This window comes from Corvus moneduloides, chromosome 1 (genome assembly GCF_009650955.1).
Source record: "Corvus moneduloides isolate bCorMon1 chromosome 1, bCorMon1.pri, whole genome shotgun sequence".
Lineage (NCBI taxonomy): Eukaryota > Metazoa > Chordata > Aves > Passeriformes > Corvidae > Corvus > Corvus moneduloides.
In genome coordinates, this window is record NC_045476.1 from 136,666,358 (window position 1) to 136,688,063 (window position 21,706).

General features: G+C 37.9%; 1 protein-coding gene across 9 annotated transcripts in view; it reads left to right on the forward strand.

The window, feature by feature from the left end:
* Window positions 1-21,706, forward strand: part of RALYL (RALY RNA binding protein like) — a 386,418-nt gene that overhangs the window by 295,959 nt on the left and 68,753 nt on the right. For all 9 annotated transcript variants that reach the window (XM_032128423.1, XM_032128430.1, XM_032128447.1 and 6 more), the window contains one exon: window positions 13,313-13,388. In XM_032128423.1, the coding sequence (XP_031984314.1) occupies window positions 13,313-13,388 (76 nt within the window). The remainder of the gene's footprint in view (window positions 1-13,312; window positions 13,389-21,706) is intronic.

A 21,706-nucleotide genomic window follows, 5' to 3' on the forward strand; every position in this document is an offset into this window, starting at 1 on the left:
GGCTTTGTTGCTGGATGCATATTTTCCTTTTCTCTAAAATAAAGCAGCTTGTGTTGACAGTGATCACATGAATGATCAAGAGGCAAATATAAAAGGTGAAAACCTTCTTCCTTCTTACTGGAGTTTACTGAGACTCCAACTCAGTAAGCTAAAAACAACAACAACAAAAAAAAAGACTTAGTGTTCAGATTATTATACAATATATGATTGAATAGTGAAAATTAACAATACTGACCTAAATCTGATTTTATCACAGACTTTAGGGGAAGGTTACACTAACACTGAGAGCTTAAGCTCTCATCCAGAGATGTCTCCTTTCTTATACGAGCACTGCTTTTCCATTCTGACCTAAATGCTTGGAAAATAGGTAAAAATATTTTTAAGTATGGAATTCTAAATTCTTTTAAGATTCATAAGTAGTGTCAGGCAACATGAAAAAGGATTGAGATTACAGCAGAGCACAGGTTAGCACAGCTGGCTGTAGGCTGTTGTGCCAATGTATATCAGACCAGCATAAATATTTTTAAAGGTTTAGTTGTATCTCTGGCTCTACTTGCAAGCAAAAATAAGTCATGATGTTAACAGCAGTGTCTGATAAGTTGAACATGAGGAAGTGAAAGATTAGTAGACAGTATGCTGAAGAATTGTGTTGAATCACATTCATTTTTATTCACTGGGATCATTCAGCCCATTGTTTTCCTCTGGCCATTTTGTTTGTTGGAATGTAAAATTTAGGGATCTTATTTATTCTTAAAATGAATTAACATAGCAATGCTAAGGCTTTAAAAATCTGCCTGCATCTTTCATCTCTCCTTGTACTCCCTTCCTCATATTAAATGACAAGCATGAGATTACTGGTTTATGCAGTATGTCCAGAAGATTAATGTTTCCAGGTGAGCTTAGGGAGCTGTTTCATTTGAACAGCCACCAGAATTTCTTATTGCATAGGGGAAAAAAAAAAAAAAAAAGAAAAAAAAAAAAAAATCTAACCATCTAAAACCTCCAGGTACCGAGATTTAAGATAGGTCCTTGGCACCCTCCTTTAGCAATAATGCTAGATAAGAATTTCAGATATGCTATTTCTGAGACTAAGGAGTGTTTTGTTTTCTATATAAAAGCAATTGTCTCCAGTGTTCACTTCAACACAATAATTTAATTCTAGACCGAGGAACTCAATATTCCTTAGTGTTCCTTTGCTACTTTCTATTTTCAGAAACTGTGTGATAAAGGTAATATGGAAAACTTAACAAAAAATTTTCCAGGTGAAAATACATGTTTGTATTGCAAATGTTTTCACATACAAGTATACAAATATAAATATATAAAGGAAAAGGACAATGCCGGAACTTTGGGTAGAGGTTTGAAACGTGGGTGAAAATTGTATTGGGGCTGAGGATTGTGCCTGTTTTAACTTCATGAAGAAGTTGCAGAAGAAATAATATGGCTTCCAATGTGACCCAATGCAAAAATAAGGGTTCTGAACCCCTTTCAGGAATCTGATATAAGTCCAAAAAGCCTTCAAGGAAATGAATGTCCAACTGGTGTTCACTGTCTTGTCTAGCTTTATGTATTTCTTATTCTAACTGCAGTAGAGATTAGTTTCCAAAGCCTTTTTACAAATATTTGTGATGTGTGTTTATGTGCAGGTTGCTCAAAATAATCACGTTCTGAAGAAATAAATTGGAAATCTCATGGTCCCACAGATTTCTGGGGAGAAGAATTAACTCAGAGTGAAGCAGTTTCTGGTTCCTCTGATTTCTGAGCCAAATTACATATTTGCTTTGTGGGTAATAGAAATAGTTTTATGGCAAAGCTGGCTTAGACAGAAAATGTTACTGGGAAGCATAGAAGAAATGTGAATCCTGTTAACATAAGAGGTGGTGAATGTTCAATGAGAGCTTCCCTAGCTCTGTGTATTAATATTCATAGTAATTATACTTTTCCTTCTTTAAAATTAAAATGAAATATGTCATGTGGTCCTTTTGGTAATACTTTTGATATTGAGACTTGATTTAATGAGTTTCAAAATAATGATTTTATTTCACAATAGGATTTTTAGTAACCTATTACAATTTTTCCTGTAATTGATTCTTTATAAATGCAAATTTATGTCATTGATAATACGAAGTACCTTAAAGCACTTGTGAGAGAACCCCTGAAGCAGCATGTAAAGTATATTTGCATGCAAACCCAAATGTAGAACTACAAAAATAAACAGCAGAAGTCCAATAAATTGCATGGAGAAGGATGATGTTTTATGTTTTGAGAAAGGGTTCTATGATTTTTGTTATTACTGATGAGTGAAATAAATAGTGATTGAAAAAGCATTTGAGGGGGTGAAGAGTAGGGGGATTATAAGGCCAAAAAAAAATCTCATTTTTTGTTGAGAAACATTTTTTTTCCTTAGAAACTGCACCAATATGATATATCAGCTAGAACAGAGTAATAGGATATTTATGTAGTCAGCAGGGCTATTTGAAATTGTAGTGATTTCTGGTTCCAGCTACTAACAGTTAGATACTAACTAAATCAGTATGGGAGGAAAGATAAAACATCATGCTTTAGGACTTAAAGTAATCTTAAACTGCTAAGCATTTTAGGAGGAGAATCATGCTGAGATGATAAGAGAATGGAGGGAAAATAATCTTTTTCCTACCTAGTTTGAGGTTCTTGTGTCTCCTTCCAAAGCATCTGGGGCAGCTGAAGGCAGAAAATTACTGTATATCAACTATCAATCTGACAAGATATTGCATTTTCTCTATTCCTATCAAATCTTCTGTTTTCCTTGCAGGAATGCCACAGAGATACAAATAAAACAACAGCGCATATCATTAATTTTGAAGCTTTTCAGTATTTGCAATTTTTAAATGCCTTGCTTTTGCAATAGACTTCTATGTTGCATTTTGGTTGCCAAATTGAATCCACTGGCTAACTTCAAAAGCTGCCAATGAGAGAGAATTAGAACATGGTTAAAACCTAAGCATTGCTGTTATGGAAATCCTGAATTTGGCATAGTTTTTTTCCATTTCACCTCCACAATAAAATTTCATTCCATTTGTCAAATTTCAGTGGAATTATCTCCACTTCTGATGTTGTTTCATTCAACACAGCCATGGCATTTAAAAAAAAAATGGTAGGCTTTAGGTTAGTGAGTTAGTGAGACCATTTTTCTTTATATCACTACTATATTATTTTATAATACTAAAACTATAATAGCATTAAGGTAATATTTATAGTTTTTTCATGATAACGTATGAGCTAATTCTGTAGCTGTCCATCATATGATTTGCAATGTTTCTGTTACAAAGACAAAAGTTTTCAGGACTGTATTATGTGATATATTGGATATAAGGAAATTTTTTCTCTCAGTGATGTTGGTGAAGCACTGCACAGGTTGCCCAGAGAGGCTGTGGATATCCCACTCCTGGAAATGTTCAAGGCTAGCTTGGACAAGATTTTGAGCAACCCAATCTAGTGAAAGATGTCCTTTCCCATAGCAGAAGAGTTGGACTACTTGGTGTTTAAAGCTCCCCTTCAATACACATTATTCTATAATTCAGTGAGTCTATAAATAAGGGGCACAAGTTTTCATAAGCCTGACATTGAAAAAATTACTGTATCTCAAAGGAAATGCTAGAAGACATGGTATGCAATTCCAAAGCGAACTTGGAGCTGGAAAAGATCCTCCTCTATAGATCTCCAAATCCACAAAACCTGGAACATGAGAATCATGAGCAGAAAGAGGGTATATGGAAAGGAGAACAGCTGGAATTAGTTGAGAGTAGTTGTTTTGGGGCAATGGGTTTTTTCAAGTGATGTAAGACCAACATGAAAACTTAGATCATCTGACAAGCCAAAAATGGTGAAGATTAGAGGAAAGATTTCAGGTCAAAGAATGAGGGTAAAAGCAGACATTTTGGAGAGGAATATTATTGGAAATTGGTGGAAGTGCATTTGGGGCTGCAGAAGTCTATTTCTGTCTCCCCCATCAGCTTCCTTGGTCAGTGAACATCATGGCTCAAGACTCAGTGGGACCCGCAGCACGATTCCTCTCTGATCTGTTGTGAGCCTGGATGAAAGCCTCTAGCCTGTGGGAATACCCTCAAGTTCAGACCTAACCTTGAAGGTTTTGACAGCAAAGTTAAATGTACCTATCCCTCGGTAATGACTGCAATGCCAATCCCAGCCAACCTTTCGGAGAGACACACTGCCCTCACACCTAACAGCACCTTGAAGGTGTCCATCAACATTTTCTGCCCCAAACCATCACCTACTGCCTCTGCTCCCTGCCCCTGGGGTTGCTGAAAGGTCATGCCCACACCAGGAAAGGCCCCAGGCTGCGCCATGCAGAATGACATGTGCATTGCAAAGCATTTCTGTGAAAGCCACTCTGCTCATGAGGCCCAGAGAGCCTTGGCTACATGCACTTTGCAAGATTATGAGAAAATGTACTTCACATGTAAGCAAATTTTGTTTTAACATTCAGGAAATATGAATCACAAGAGCAGAAAATGTTGGTATTTTTTTCGCAAAATGTTGTTATTGTGACGGCTATTTTAGGAAAAAATTAATTTTTCTTCATGTTTGAGTTAAAGTTGATCATCTGAAGGAGAAATAGTGAGAAAGACAAAAGGATTGGGGCAATGGGGATTTTTAACTCTTTCGTACAGTACAGATTTCAATTGTCATGAAAAACTATTGCTAGGAGCATGAAGTTAACATTAGTAAGAGAGTCAGATGAAGGGCCGTGGGGCAGAGAAAGTAGCCAAGTATTAGAAAAGAGAGAGAAGAAATGTAGTCTGAGGACAAGTTGAAAATTACTGAGGTTCAGGGCATGTTCCCTAGAATAAATCATATTGAAATCTGAAAGAAGTAGACGAGGAACTTTTGTACTCTATCCCCACAACACTGTTTAATGTTTCTGCTTGGGGCTAATTGCAATGCTGAGAAACTCAGACATCTAGTCAACATGAAGCTTTGTCTGAGTTTCATGGTAATAACTATCTTTTGTTATCAGAGAAAAGCAGCAGAGAGTTTGTTGGCTGCTGCCTTGCAATGATTGTGCTTGATCTGAAAGAAGACAGATGCTCTATTTTTTATTTGTAAACAATATCTTTACTGTGATCAAGAGAAAGTAAAAGTAATCCTTGCACTCCTCACTGTCTGGAAAAAAAAGCTGTAAATCAACGACCAGTTCTGTTTCCCATTAACAACATCAGTGAAAAGCTAGAAGTGCAAGCAAGGATTGCAATCATATGAGAGTCCCTGCTTGAACTCTTTCTGTTGGTTTGTTTTCTTGCTGGCCAAGCTTACATTTAAACTGTTGGGTTTTTTCCTGAAGACAGCAAAAAGTTCCTGATGTATTTTTCCATTGCTTTCTTTTACCCTCATGGCAACATTAATCTTCTGTATGTGCAGAGTTTTCTAGTCCATGTGTTAAAACAGGTACCTGGTACGTAGGAATCTTGTTCTCTGGGTGAGAAAACAGAAGCTGCAAACCTGATTAAATTAGAATTATCTTCTTACAGGAAGACTATACTTGCCTGCATCTATACTTTAGCTACGGTAGGGTGAAGTACACGTGACAGTCAGCTTCATGGCTTCCATGGCACAAACCAGGCTGAGGTTCCTACAGATAACACCGAAACTCCCACAGGTCTTACAAAGCTGGTCTGCAGATAAGTGGCTATGGCCACATAGTCCCTTTGAAGCTGAATCTGATTCTCTTGCATCTGCAAGTGTAGAACTTCCTGTAGACGAATGCACAAGCCTAGTGCTGAGGCGGAGGAGTGGGCAGGATTGCCAGCAAAAGGGCTGCCCTCCTTCCCATAGGAATCCCTCCACAAAGCATGCCATATATTGTCACGGTCTCCGGCTTGGCAGGGCCGGAGCGCGAGGGGCCACGACCTTCCTGAAAGTGTCTCCAAGGCGAAGCCGCTCAGCAGGACCACCACACAGTCACACACGTGTACACACACACACATGGATAGCTCCAAAAAATGGGTCGACGACAAAGAGCCGGGAAAGGTCTTCATATGGGGCTCCCCAGGAGGAGTTTAATGCAGCCACACTCGTGAAGGGTTCCAGGGACAAAGACAACACAGGAAGGCCCAGGTTTATATGTGGGAGCAGAGTGAGCATCAGAGGCCAGTGATCTGAGGGCACAGGGGCAGTACAAAGGCAGGACTGGGGTATGGGAGCCAATGGGAAAACTCTGAGGGAGTGGTGATGGGGCAAGGGCCAGTGGGGGAACAGAGAGTGGAGAACCTTCTAGGGCAGGGACATATAAGGTAACAAAGGGCAGGGAGGCCAGCGGGCCAACTGGGGAAGCATAACCGGGGTACATTAACATAGCAGAACAGAGCATCCTGGGAGAAGCCTTTTCTTTTCTAACCATGGAGGATATCTGATCTTAGGGACTGTCCCACTCAGCAGACTCTCTTTGTCCTTTGTTCCATAGGCTCACTGGCCTCCACTATATAGTCAGTGGTGTGCCTTCCTTGGCAGCCCAGCACCTCAGGGTGATCCCTGCCATATCACAGTAATTCTTCTGCAGAGATTTAAGCACCAGAAGAGAGGCTGTTTGTAGGGTCTTGGCCACAGCTTTTTCAATCACAGCGGAGTCCATGGACAGTCAGTCAGAGGGCACAAATAAGAATTCCCCAGGCAGAAGTGATGCCTCTCCCTACACATGGACATGGATCATTGCTGATGGCACAACCAATAGGGCCAGGAAGTTTGGCCCAGACTGTGTTGTTACCTGGGGTGGGAGGTGCAGGGATGGCAGCAAACAGACAAAAAACAGGGCAGACCAATGCTCCACCTCAGCTGTTAAGTCCATTGGCATCCATTCTGAAGCTGAGAGACTGCTATCTCCAGGACTCTGAAGGAATGTTTTGTGATGAGCCTACAGACAGGACAGGAGTTCCCCTTTTAGCTGTCACCTGTCCTCACACCAACCCAATTCTGGGGAATAGAAAAAATTTCTTGCAAGACAACACCTGACACTTTTGCTACTGAATGGTTTTAAGAATGATAGCTTATATAATCCTACAGCCTCATTTCATTTTAGCAGTATTTAATGAAAGAAGAAATGGTTGAACAAAGCAATTTCATATACTATTCAACAAGCAGCTCTTTCCGTATGAAGCATTAACAATAGCTGTCATCTTTGTACAAAAAAAGGCTTCCAGTTACTTCAATGCTAAGAGAAAATCCAAATACAGCTGACAACCCCACAAGAAAATGATTTTTAATAGCATTATGGAAAAGGAAAAGGTGTGACCCAGACCTCCATTTAATATTTTACTAGCCTTCAGAATTAATTTGAGTTTGTGTTCAATTTTCTGGAAAGTTTACTCTTTACAGCTGTGCAATTTGGGCACATAATAGAAGAGAACAGAGAGCTGTCCTTTCCCCTCTGCTTTTTTCACATGTTAGAGATGGGGGAAAGGGAGGAAATGACATGTAATCAGTGGAACATGTAAAGAAAAAAGTAAGTTTATGATGTAAAAAAAAGTCATATGACTCCATTAAAATTTCTTTAGCAGGCAGCAGGGAAATTTATAAGACTAGAAGAAGAGTATAAAAGAAAGATTAGCCTTAGCTTTGCTGGTGTACAGTTACACTATAAATCATATGTCTGCAGGCTTTTTTCTAAATGGCATCTACCTCTTGGTCTTTCTCTTCTATCCCATATACTTTGTGTCATCTGAAAGAGGAGAAAATGCATCCTGATCTCTCTCTATCAATACCTCCCTCTGTATATAGATTGTACATTCACTGTGTGAATTTCTTCCTATATCCTAATTTAAATTACCATCTCTTCCGTTAAGTGTTAGTCTAAAGCATAGCTGGTCTGGAAATACACAATAATACACTTTTTTATCCAAAATTTAAGTCAAATTAGTGTAGAATTGTTCAAGTAATGTCTCAGTTTCTGTAACCATTCACAAGAATGTGTGGAAGAACACCTGATGAAACATGTCTTAGAAAATCAGCTTTTAAGCTATAGAGGTACTTGGAGTTTTCTTAGCTCCAGGTTTTGGTTTCCAGTCTTTCTGACATTCAGCCCACACTCAGAGGTCACATCCTTAATATTAAATTATAGGTACTAATTATGGGTATGTGGATCTGTTCTCTTTCACTGGGTGAAATGCCTGCAGTGGTCTCTAGGTCATGTCCATTCTCTACCTACACCTAGAAATTGCATAGGACAGTACTTGTAAACTGTGGCTAAAAGTCATGCAAAGAAAAATTTAACAATTTAATACAACAGATTAATGACTACTAATGCCTTGAAAGGGCTCCATTTTATTTTGTAGGTTAGATGTAGCCTGAGACACAGGCTCTGAACTGGCAGCAGAAAGCCTCAAAATCCCAGTTTTCATGAATTGAGTTAGTGCCTGTTGAAGCTTCTTGTTATGGCATTTGTTTTTGTGTACCAAAGTGATTTGGGTTTTGTTTTTTTTCTTTTAAATAACACTTTTCAAAGAATCTGAAGGGCAGGTATACTAAGAAATACTGAAATACTTCTCGGGCATGAATGCTCTTTAGGTATCATTGCTTTGCACTTACAAAGCCTGTTTAAAGTCAGCTGTTGTTTTCAGGACCAGCTTCTCAGGTTACTTTGCCAGGGAATCTGTGAGCAAAGCACCAGGACTAGCTGATACTGCCTCTCTAAAAATAGGGTGTTCACATCTGGAGGAGGTAGGCAGTCAATGGTAGGAAACAGTGATAGGAGAAATCATGCTGTGTTGAGTTGTTTTTTCAGACATTTTATGTAGCCACTGAGTAGCCACAATGAGTGTCCTCTATAATGGTATTCATGCTCTTTTTAGAATTATGACTTGTCATTAATCACTAGACATTTTCAGTATAATTACAAATAAAAATACCATGCTCAAAATTAGATATATTGTGCTGATGACACACAACCTTGAATGAAGTCTAAATCTCATCCTTTAACTAAGCTCTGCTAAGATAACAGGAAAATATAGAACTAAAAATGGATTTCTTTTGATAAAGAAAATAATTTCATTTGGTTCTGAAAGCACATAAGACCAGGATGCTGCATTACAATGTGTTGTTTTCTGCATTTTCACTTTTATATTCATAATGTTTCCTTAGTATTTTGAATTTCAGTGATGAATTTATCTTGATGTTAATATCTAAGTGAACATTTCTAGTATATGAGCAGAGAAAATAATGTGAGTCCCTGAGGTGCTTCATTCCCACATACAATTATACAATCATAGAATCGTAGAATGGTTTGGGTTGGAATGGACCTTAAAGATTATCTAGTTCAAACCTCCCTGCCATGGGCAGTGACACCTTGGACCAGACCAGGTTGATCAGAGCCGCATCCTACTTGGCCTTGACCACTTGCAGAGATAGGGCATCCAGAGCTTCTCTGGGCAACCTGTTCCAGTGCCTCAGCACCCTCACAGTAAAGAATTTCTTCCTAATATCTAATCTAAACCTGCGCTCAGTTTGAAGCCATTATACCCTGTCCTGTCATTACAGGCCCTTGTAAAAAGTCCCCGTTCAGTTTTCTTGTAGGCTCCCTGCAGGTATTAGAAGGCTGCTGCAGGATGTCTCTGAAGCCTTCTCTTCTCCGGGCTGAACAACCCCAATTCTCTCAGCCCTCTGATCCTCTTGGTGGCCCTCCCCTAGGCTTGCTTTAATAGGCCCGTGTCCTTCTTATGTTGGGAAACAAGAGCTGGACACAGTACTACAACTGAGAGCAGAGCAGAGGGGCAGAATCCCCTGCCTCGCCCTGCTGGCCACACTGCTTTCAATGAAGCCCAGGTTATGGTTGGCTTTCTGGGCTGCATGCGCACATTATCACGTCACATCAAGCTTCTCATCTTCACCCCCAAACCTGTTCTCAATCCATTCTCCACCCAGCCTGTGTTAGTGCTTGGGATTGCCCAGACCCGGGTGCAGGACCTTGCACTTGGCCTTGTTGAACTTCATAAGGTTCACACAAGCCCACTTCTCATGCTTTTTAATGTCTCTCTAGATGGCATCGCTTGTCTCTAGTGTCCATACAGCTTGGTGTCATTGGCAAACCTGCTGAGGGTGCACTCAATGCCACTGTCTATGTTGCCAGTTGCACCAGTCCCAATACCAATCCCCAAGGAATGACACTTGTCAGTGGTCTCCACCAGAAAATCTACCCATTTAATACAACTTTTTGAGTGTGACCATGAGCTATTTCTTCATCTGCCAGGTGCCCAATTCATCAAATCCATGCCTCTCCAGAAGCAATGTGAATGTCTGTGTCCCTTGCAACGTGTCTGATACATATTCACGTACAAGCGCAGTAGCTAATTTAACAGCATAAGGAGTGATACGTCTCTGCATTCCTTGGCGTGGAATCATTAGCACAGGTAAATCTCTGTGCTGCAGACAGCAAATTTATTTGACACAGAGTTTATGATCTAGTAGATGTAAATGTCTGCTGTGAAACCAATGATGGATGAAGGAAGAGAACAACTTATCTCACAAGATTTCCAGTTGGGATAGAAATAATCTATCTTGAGAAATGTTGACAAGTTCACTTCTAATCTTAGTTAGAAAATTGAGGCTGGAAGAGATAGTGCTGAAAAAATAATAGGGTGAAAATCTGTTCTAACTTTTCAAAGCATTTCCTATATCCATTCTTAACTTGCTACAAAGTGCTTAGGGAGTTGCAGAGCTATTCAATCACTTTCATATTAACAGAAAAGCCCCATGTGCACAGCTTTTCTATCAACTATTTCCTGTGCTAAAGGCAATTTTTGACTATTACTATCTGTGTAAAGTAGTTCACTGTTTAGAGATTTATTTAAGTGTCAGGGAATCTTAACTGATTCTGAACAGCTTTGCCACTCTGCCTGTCACAGTGTCACCTTTCTGACATTTTTGATTGAAATAAAGAGAACACATAACAAACAGCCCTTAGCCTTCTACACTACTCACTTTTTTTAAAAGTGGGTCTTGTAGAGCTGCAAATGTAGGTCTATAAGAATAGTCATCATAGTATTGATCTGTCCCAGGAGGATACGAAAAAGTTTTTAAAACCTGCTAATAAGGGTTTAAGGAGAAGAAGGTCTAAGATGTAGCTCTGAAACCATAGCAGATGAGAGACGAAAAATATGTGAAGATTATGGTATTGTGAAGATGATACCACAGCCTCAGGTATTTCCCGAGAGCAGATTATAATTCTACTTCTTTTTTTTTTTTTCATAAAATCTTTCCTACTTGCAGTAGGAGATGGTGAAAGTCAATACAGTCAATAACCTTACACTGACATATAAAAATAGTGTGAAAAGGTCTAATTATCGCAAATGTCACAGGATAAAAATTTTGTTTCAATTCTGTTATTTCCAGGAGCTGATGGAAATGCAACAGAGCTATCAAAATTCCTCAGTGGCTTTCAGAAATTTTTGATGTTTACTTTGTTGATTCAGCATTGTAAAATTTATATATCTTGAAATAAGGGCATCATAGCTGAATTTATACCAAAAATGGAAGCCAAAAATAAAAATATTAAATAAAGCACTTGCTTAAAATTAAGGGAAGGAAAGCATTTCAAGGAGGCATGAAAACTGTCTCCAGTGTTCATCCAATTCCAGAGAGTTAGGTGAAACAAGAAAATTAATATTCTATGAAAAATTATTATTTAATACAACTCCTACAAAAGAAACTGCAGTCGGATTTAATCTCAAAATGCTTTCTATAAAGAAAATGTTACTTAAGTATTTTATATTATATAGTTCTACATAAAATCTTTTTATTTCAGGTCCTTGTATCATTTTAAATAAATGTTGACTGAGCTTAAAATATCAAAAATAAGAGTAAAATTCTTTTAAATTCTTTTAAATATTTGAAGTATGGCATTTCCATTGGAAAAATATTTTCTGTCAAAAAACAAATCTAAGGTACATACATTTTCAGTGTCTCTGATTGTTAAAAAAGGTCAGATTTGGAGTTTTCTTATTCTTTTTGTGTGAAATAAAAGTATCAATTCAGTAAGTCTCAGGCTTTTACTGCATCTTTTGAGGTCACGCATAATAAATAAAAATGTTTGAGCTTTTAACATCACTGCACTGAACAGTGTTTATTCCTACTCCTACACCTTATCTTTCTACTTCTTCCTCCACTACACTCAATTTCAGGTTAAACACAGACTTTACAAAGAACATGTGTTTTCTTCAAAGTCTCAACCACCACGCGATTCTGCATTTAATGGCATATGATGTTCTGTCACAACAATTTTACACTGAAACTACTCTGATGATTTTGTTGACTGTTACTCTTTTTTTATATTATTGAAGCTGAGAAGAGATTTAGCTGCAGCATCCCTCAAATTGCATGAAATTAGTTTCCTAAACAGAAGTTTCAAGTTATCCGTGTGATTTGTTGTAATATCAACTTTGCAACATTCAATCAAGAGTGGAGGAGCTTTTTAATATAGATTTGTGTTTATTCAGACAGGTTCCTAAGCTCCAGAAGATATTCGCCACAGAAGGGTCTGTGCTTCTTTATCCATGTGTAACTGTTCTAGCAATCATAACGAGACATCTGTCTCCTGGTATGTCTTTGAGTATGATTCAAAGGAAAAGACAAATTTGAGAACAAGATTAATGTCTATAGAAGCTATATCTATATATCTATTTCAAGCTTATATCTATGTAAGTTTGACTTTCTTTTATATTTCAAGCATAAATTTGCAGGTAGAATATAAGCAAACTTTCAAAGTGTTCAGAAGATTTCTGATCTTTTTGAGAATTATAGGTATCTGCCTAAGAGAAAACATTTGCAAAACCAGATTTTCTCATTCTCCAAGGAGAGATGTATTTGGGGTAGGAAATAGATACTCTCTTACTTGTTTTTGAAGAGCTACTTTCTGAGTGCATGGTGAAGTAGCAGTTAAGGATCACTGTGCATTTCTTTGGATCCTAAAGGGGAATTCTTCAGAACAATTGCAGTCCTCCTCAACAGAATTTGACTTGAGATCATAGTTTATTTCACCATCCAAATCTTCTTCTGTAATAGAAATACCTTATTCACCAAGTAGAAACTTGTGTGTTTAAAAAATGTCATTTCTCTCTGTTAACAGTAATTAATATTTTGCCTAAAATCCTCATGCATTAAAGTAAAAATTTTTTGGAAATTTCTACGGCATCAATTCAGAAGAGGCAAAAAACTAGACAGATGTTTTAGGTTTTCATTTTCACTGCCTATTACTCATTTTCAGTGATTTGAAGGTGCATTTGCAAACTTCCAGATGTTTGAATTGCTGATATTAATTGTTTCCTTTCAGATATCAACATGGCAGGAGAACCAAAACCGTACAGACCAAAACCTGGCAACAAACGGCCACTTTCAGCACTTTACAGGTAAGTGAGATTTCACTTTAATTTATCCCAATACAATTTTTATCAGAAAAATTATGATAACCTGAAATGTATCTACCAGTGGCACTGTGCAATGTTTACCAAAAATAATGAAATCTAAGTATTTATTAATGATCCCACTACTAGTACTAATATCAATTTTTTTTTCCTTAATTGAGTGGTATTTCAACTTTTAGTCCTTATGATTCAGTGCTTGGCTATAGCCTCATTTTTTGTGACTTTTTTATTTGCAATGATCAGTGAAATAGCTAATAATTTCAGAGCAACGGCCTTGGTTTCTCATGGATTTTTCTTTCAAGGGTGAAAACCAAGTTCTGACAAAAGAGGACTTCTTCCTTGGCTGTTCAATGAGCACTGATAGTGTCTTTCTCCTATTCCCAGGTGCCTTTTGTCGTAGAGCTTGTACAAACTTGAAGAAACATGAATTTTTTTTTTCCAAATCAATTATGTTTAGTGAAGCATTACAGATTGTTAGGGCTACCATGCCCACATGTATTTCTGCTCAATAAACCTCACTTCTCATAAAAGTATTACAGAATTTATGCTCCAGATCCATGGAAGGAATGAGGGGTGATTTCTACTGTTGCTGAACTGCAGCTACACTGCATTTGGGCTCTGAGAGCAACAGCTCAGTAGTGAAATCAGACACACTTGAGCAGCACTTTTTCATGCCTTGTCTGGTCTGAAGGCTTCAGATGGAAATTCAAGGGTGGGATCTCAGAATAAGACCACCAGGAGCATTTTAGGTCTGAGCCTCCATGCTACATAGAAGAAATTTGAAGTTTTATCATATAGCTGCCCTTAGCTGAAGTGATAGAAATATTTTTGGAGAAGAGAATCCCTTTTTCATCATTACTCTCAACTGCAAGCTGCTAACTCTGTAGGTGTTCCTGGTAAGCTTGGTCTACTCTGTCTCTGTGCCAGTATTTCAAAAGATTTTGAAAGATGTTCTGTGATATCTGGCATTTATATTTCCACCTCTGAGCTTTTGAAGGTTTTATCATAAATTCTTGTTCCACAGAAAAGATAGGGATAAGAGAGAAATCTGTGGAAAGTTCTAAAGGAATTTTAAAGAGGAAAAATATCTTAGATTTTGTCCTTTCATGGATGCAGTGCAAACTATTTCTCTAGAAGATCATGAGGCTTTTATGAGCAAGTAACAGAATCCTTCCATTTCCCCCTTCATTCTCCCTCTCTGTTCTGACCTTGTAAGACCCTACCTGGAGTACTGTGTCCTGCTCTGGAGTACTAAGGACAAGAAAGTGCTTACAGGGGGCTTATAAAATAGAAGGGGAACACCGTTTTATGTGGGCTGATGGTGTTAGGATAAAGGGGAACAATCTTCAACTATAAGAGGAGGGATTTAGATTAGATGTTAGGAAGAAATTCTATACTCAGAGGGTAGTGAGGCACTGGAACACGTTGCCCAGGGTGGTCGTGGATATCCCATTGTAAATATTCAATGCCAGGTTGGATGGGGTCCTGAGCAATCTTATCTAGTGGATGGCATCCCTGCCCATGGTGGGGTGGTTGCAACTAGATAATCTTTAAGGTCCCTTCCAACCCAAGCCATTCTATAATTGTATGATAATGAGGAACCTTGATTATCTCAGTATTGCTTAACCTAATATGTGAGAAAATCAATGACTAATAAAGTTTTGGCAACACTGAGAACATTTACTTATTTCAGAACACTGTACTGGGTCTGACTGGGATGGAGTTAACTTTCTTCATAGGATTCTATATATGTTTTGGGTTTGTTACTAAAACACACCAATGTTTTGGCTGTTGCTGAACAGTGTTTGCAAGCCTCATGGTTTTCTCCTTTTCCTGTTCTGCCTTTGCAATTAGTAGGCTTGGGGTAGAAAAGAAGTTGTGAGGAAATATATCTGAGACAGCTGACCCAACCTGGCCAAAGAGATACTCTCTCATATAGTCAGAAATAAAAATTGGGAAGGTTTTTTTTCCAAAGCAGCCGTTGCTTTGAGATTGCCTGGACTGTTTATGGGAGGTGGAAAGTAATTGCCTTTGCATCACTTGGATTTTTTCCCTCCTTCCTTTCCTTGTTGAACTGTAATTATCTCAATCCATGAGGCTTTTTCACTTTTGGTGTCTCCTTCAGCCAGATAAGGGACAATAGTAGGGGAATGAGATAGTGACTATGTGGGTGCTTAGCTGCTGGCCAGGATCCACCCACGAGACTGAGAAAGTTAAGAGGGAAGTGATTACATTAGATTTGATTTGCACCAAGAGAGTCATCGGTTAAAAATTTAGTTGTTACAAAACAGTCACTGTTAAAAGGAAGAACTGTAAGCAGTAGAAATAGGATAATGGATTTCAGAAAGGACAGACTTAAATGAGCTCAGAGACCTGGTGAGTAGAAAGGTTCTTGGAAAGAAATTTGAGGGACAAAAGAAGTGCAGAAAATCTTACACTGACTGTGCTTAAGGTGAAACAGAAAATTCTCCCGAAGCAGAAAAAGTCAAACAAAGGAATAATATGACAGCGTCAACTTTCTTTAACATTCTAAAAATTGAAAAGGAATTGTACAAATGTAGACTCCAAACCCCATGGAAGTAGAAAAGAAGAGCGGAGTCATCCTACAGGATGTCAGAAAGGCTAAAGCACCTAACAGTATAAAAGGTAACAAAAAGATTGTCATTAGAGTAACATCCTCTGATTTTTAGTTAGGAGGAAAAGAGAGCAGATAGTAGATGATACAGAAAAGGCTTCTTTTTCGTTAACACAAGTGGTTAGCCAACCAGCTATTAAAGAAAGTCAATTTTAACCAGAGGGTATGCAATAAAAAAAAATGGCTAACCAGTGTTTGACTAAGTGAATTTAATGGAAATGGTCTGATAACATTCACTGTTCTGTGCTCAAAGAACTAGCTGAATCTGTGTGTTGACATTAGTGATTGTTTCCAAAAATGTATGGAGGTCATGTAAGGTAAAGAAACAATGGGTAAGGGCAGGTGTTATACCTATTTTTAAGAAGTAGATATTCAGCAGAATACTAGGTCAGACTAGCTTTGATTCTAAGAAATATAACACATTATTAGAAATGAATTTATCAACACCAAGATGTTAATAAATTGGTAAAAATATCAGGAGCATATTATGCTGAAGCAATATAATTTTCTATTTTCTTCTTTGACAAGATAGCAAATTTACTGTAGAAAGAGATGTGCTGTATGGTCATTGTCATGGTTTAGCAATGACACTCCCAATTTAGTGCTCCCTGAGATTCTCCTAAACCAGACTCCACTTGCTCACTCCTGCCCCTTTCCTTCCCCCTTCCTGCTCCAGGGATGGAGTTTAGAATTGGAGGTAGAAAGGGGTGAAAATTGCAGTTTGAGACAAGAACAATTTAGTGGAAACAGCAATGAGATAAAAAAAAGGGAACACTAACAACAAAAATATTAATATCAAAAGGTATAAGACAAAAAACTATTTACATGGAAAGCCCATGACAAGCACTGACCAGCTTTTCCACGCCACACTTTCTTCCAAGTGGAAAAGGAATGCCTTTCTTCCCAGAAACCAGAGAAAAAGTGCCTTTCCCCCGCCCCTGGCAATGATGTAAAATGCTTTTCAGCAATATTTGGGTGTGGCCAGACCAGCTCAGCAGAGCACAGAGTAGCCCACAACTCCTGGGCTCAAGCAATCCCATCCAGTGGGCTCAGTCCCCCAGTAGCTGGGACCACAGGCACACACCACCACACCTGGCCACTGTAATGGATCCACTGGTCCAGGATGAAACTAGGGCACTCATTTAAACAAGCTTTGATACTTACTATCTGCGCAATTTTCCTAAGCATGTTCAGGAAAGTTGTCTAGAAGAAACTGTCCTAAGGTAGACATCCGATGGAAAAACAGTGACTATGTACAACACAGTATTAAGGATACCAACTGTTATTTGTTCAGTCTCCTTTGTCACAGATTTTTAAATTGTATTTTTGATATGTGAGACAACATTAAAAACAATTTTAATATAAGTAAGCAGGAGTGCTGCACAGGCTTGCATGATTTTATTTACTTTAAAGTGCTTTAGGCTTCAAAAGTGTTCAAAGAACTCTGCATTTCTGAAGAGAAGTTTGTACCACATTTATAGGTGGATATACACATAACTCGTTAATACAGAGCAACTGATGTCTATGATGTGTTATATCCTCATAATTTGCTTGTGTGTCTAAGTAATTAGATTAATTTTTTCCTGTAACTGTATAATGCTTTGTAATGTCTCAATTCAGGATGTACATTCCTTTATTTTAACTTTTCTAGTTTTATGATCTGTGTGAAAATAATCTCATTTAACCTTACCTACGTGAAACTTCGCGTGAGCCTAAATGTGAGGCACATAAATTTTTAGATGCAAGACAGATAAGTAAATAATAAAAGGACTTCCATTTTTTGTTTAGGCCTTAAAAATATTTTGAGAAAATTTAGTCTTTGTTAACAGAAAACTGTTAAACACATTATTAATTTTAAGCATGCTCATTGAATATCTTAAAATGTACTTAGAGTAGTGTTCAGGAATCATCTAAATTCTAACATAACTATAAGCTCCATCAGCATTCATCCTAATTTGCATTGCTGTTCAGTATGTGAGGGGGACTTAAATCGCAGAAGGTTCAAAATTGTTCTGAATTTTCTTTTTAGCACAGCACTTCTGCAGAAAACCACATGCTTAAAAAAAATCTGCATCGTAAAATGGTTTTGCATCTTGTTGTGTTGGTCTAGCCTCCAGAAGAAATTAATTTTACTGGCACATCTTAGTACCTTTGAAACACAAGGTGAAGATTAAAGGTGCTGACACAAATGTGTTAAAGCACTTTGGGAGCAATGTTCTGATAAAATAAAAGATCACACTTCGTCTTTTTAATTTAGTGGTGTTTTGATCAATAGTTCACTAAAGCAACTCTGTCTCACCATATGAAAGCCTATTTACTGTGTTTTTCCTCTGTGTTTATGCTCCAACATACCAAAGTACAATCAACCACAAATGCTCTGATGGACTGGTAGTCTGCTTCTCTACATCATAAAAGAAGTTTTTAACAATTTGTTGTTCATTTCAGTCCACTACCATGTTATTTGACATGTTAAGTACATGCCTGAAAGATTTTTCTCCATTTCAGAAGCCTTTGTTTCAGTTATTAAAATAAGATGAGGCTCTTGGAATTCCTGTCTCTGGAGGCTGTTGATGTGCAACCATTCCCAGTTGCTCAAGGAGTGGACCCATGCCCCAGCACAGGTGGAGCAGAGCCACCGTGCACATGCTGCCTGTGGCTGGCCTTCCCTCAGGACATGCAGCATGTCCTTTCTGAATGGCTGTCAGCATGGGGGGGCTGGCTAAAATTCTTATCTGGTACCCCTCTGGTAGTAACAAGGTTGAGAGGGTTTGAGAAGGATGACAGGAGCACCTACCTCTGAGTCTTTTGAAAAAACAAAAACACTATGCTACAGGCTGGCAGAATGGTGCCATTTTTATTGTCATGAAAATGAGAACAATTACTGCAGGCTCTGCTGCATGAGGTGGTGGTGAGGATCTGCTGGAGACCACACAAGGGGCATGGGGAGTTAATGAGAAAACTAGTTAGTTGACCAAAGACAAATCCTCAAGAGTAAAGTGATATTTGTACAGTGTAGGAAAGCAGGGGACTAGGATTTGAAAGAAAAATGGAAATGTGAGTTACTGGGCACTGCCAGGGTCACTCTCTTTGCTCTACACAGTTTAACGTTGTAGTTGACCTATAAAGTTTTCCAAGACTGTTCTATCTAAGAATAACCCTCCCCATGTGGCTTATTTTCACCCTTGCCAAACTCCAAGCTTCTTTAGAGGGCCACAAACAAAATTGGCTGTGGCCCAGTGTGACATCTTGAAGACTCCCATAGGAGTTATTCAATCCCCAGTCCTCCCAGTATTCCTATTGGTGTCTGGGCATGAAGCTGCCTAGCCTAAGATCCATCCTGCTAAGGTACATTCTGGAATGAGACAATTAACAGAATGGATTTAGTGAATAGATTAACAAAGCCAGGACAAACTGAGTGAAACAGCCTCTCACTGTGTTGGCTTAGCTGTAACCAGAACCCCTCACTGGTCTTGAGTTCCCACAGCATTGCCCAGCTGTAGCATACAGTGATCCTGCAAAGGCTTCCCTCCAGGGCAAGTTTTTTCCAAGCTGTTCTCTGAAATTTCAGGTGTACAGTTCAGCACTCCCTGTGTGGTATTAGATAGCACAGTGATTTCCCATTACGAATCACTTCTCCACATAATGCAGTTGAAATGTATATTCAACATGCTTGATTTAACATGCTACTAATTAGCTACATTAAACAGACTTTAATTTAAAATTTCATAACTCCCATGGCCTCCGGAACAAATTATTTTATTTAAATGTCTAATATTAGTGTACTGGAAAGGGATGGTTTTTATTTACATGGAGTGATTATTTTTTATGTCAATGTTTTATTTTTCTTAGACATAAATATTTTATCAATTTCCTCAGCACATTTTACCTTTATAATCTCTAACATGAAAATGATAGAATTATGTTGCACATTTCGCATTTCCTTTGGGTTTTCGGTCTTATAGAAGAGGCTGAAAGAATTGTTTGCAGACTTTCTCTACTTGCTCTCTGCTTCTTACATTTATTGAAAATATTGTTTATAAAGTTTGCTGTGGTTTGGTTTGCCTCAGAGCCATCCATTATTTTGAGTTGCTCTGCTGAGCACTCCTGAGCACCCTTCATTTCAGGAGAAAGTATGAAAAGGATGGTGATGGGCAGCTTGATTTTGTCTTCTAGTCTAGGAGTCTTCTTGAGATCATTCCTCCCACTTGAAAGTGTTAACATAAACTCAACAAGTTCTGTGCCAAACAAGCATTACTATTCTACTAGAACACTGCAGTATTTTGCATGGTTACTGTGGTAGTGTGCCACTGATAGTGTAGTATCAATATTTTCAAACCTGCCATATAATAAAAATAACTGCAGATATAAGCATCTTTCTTAATTGAATACTGTCCTAGATTTTCAACAACTTTTTCCTTTATACTTTCTTTTTCTTAATGAACTTGTGTGTCCATCATTATTGCTGACCTACAAGAGACTAAAGACATAGTCCAGAAAAACCTGATCAAGTATTTTCTGATACTTTAATTTTACATCAAATTGTGGTTACAACTCCTACTTTATTCGATATATTGAATGAAAAAAATAATTTATGCTTATGGAACATAATCTTTCTATGACTGTGTCATATTAAGACTATATAGTGTGATATTTCTTTTGAATCAAAGTGATTATTTTTCTACAGAAATGTATCCTCCTGATGCTTTTGATTACCTTTCTTCATGGAAAAAAAGCTATTTTATTTCAGTGCAGTGGAATGGATCTAAGATAAATGTTGTTCTGAAGTTCTTCTCCTGAACAAAGATTTAGCTTCCATAAAAAAACCCCACATTTCTAGACATGTTTAAATAGAGAGAATTTTAAGTCCAGTAGGATACTATTTACATTCATTTAATCAAAGAATGTTGCTGGTGGTCACATTTGAATCAGTCATTACTGTACAGAAAAAGTATAATTTAGTTTCAAATTCTTACTTGAACAGTATAAATTTTGCTTGTGTTGAGAATTTAAATAGTATTCTCAATTACATTAAAAATCGTAAAAGGTACAAATACAAAGCTACAGCAGATGCAGTGGTTCAATTTGATGTGAATCACCTTTTTTTTGTGTGTTTTTTAATTTTCTTTCAAGAAAAGACCCCCCATGTCAAATAACTAGTATCATAGGAATAACAAAAAAAAAATCTGCTGCTGGAAGGCAGCACATGCAGGTCTTCACTTCTGAATTATGGTGGTGTAATTGCAATCAGTTTGGTCCCATAGATGTTTAAAACAATACAGGTGCTCAGAGCAGTTGGGAGAGGCAGACAAAGTTTAAGTTTGCCCTTTCACATGATGCAGAGTATGAATCTGCAGCACTTGATAGATTTAGGGATGGGGGAAATGGGACAAAAAGATATCTCAGGTCCTTAGCAACATTCAAGAAAACCTTTTGCTTCTCTTTGTTTTGAAATAAATCACAGATATAGACCAGAAGAAGAAAAATGCAACTGGCATCTTGATTTCTTCATTCAGTCATATTATTCCTATCTGTGTGGTAACTCCAATAACAACGAGAACAAAACTCTCCTTTTTTAAAATCTTCCTTTTCACTATCAAAAATACTGCTAACTCCCCTTAAGAAGGGAACTAGGGCAGGTTTTGCCTCTCAGATCATCACTATATGATAA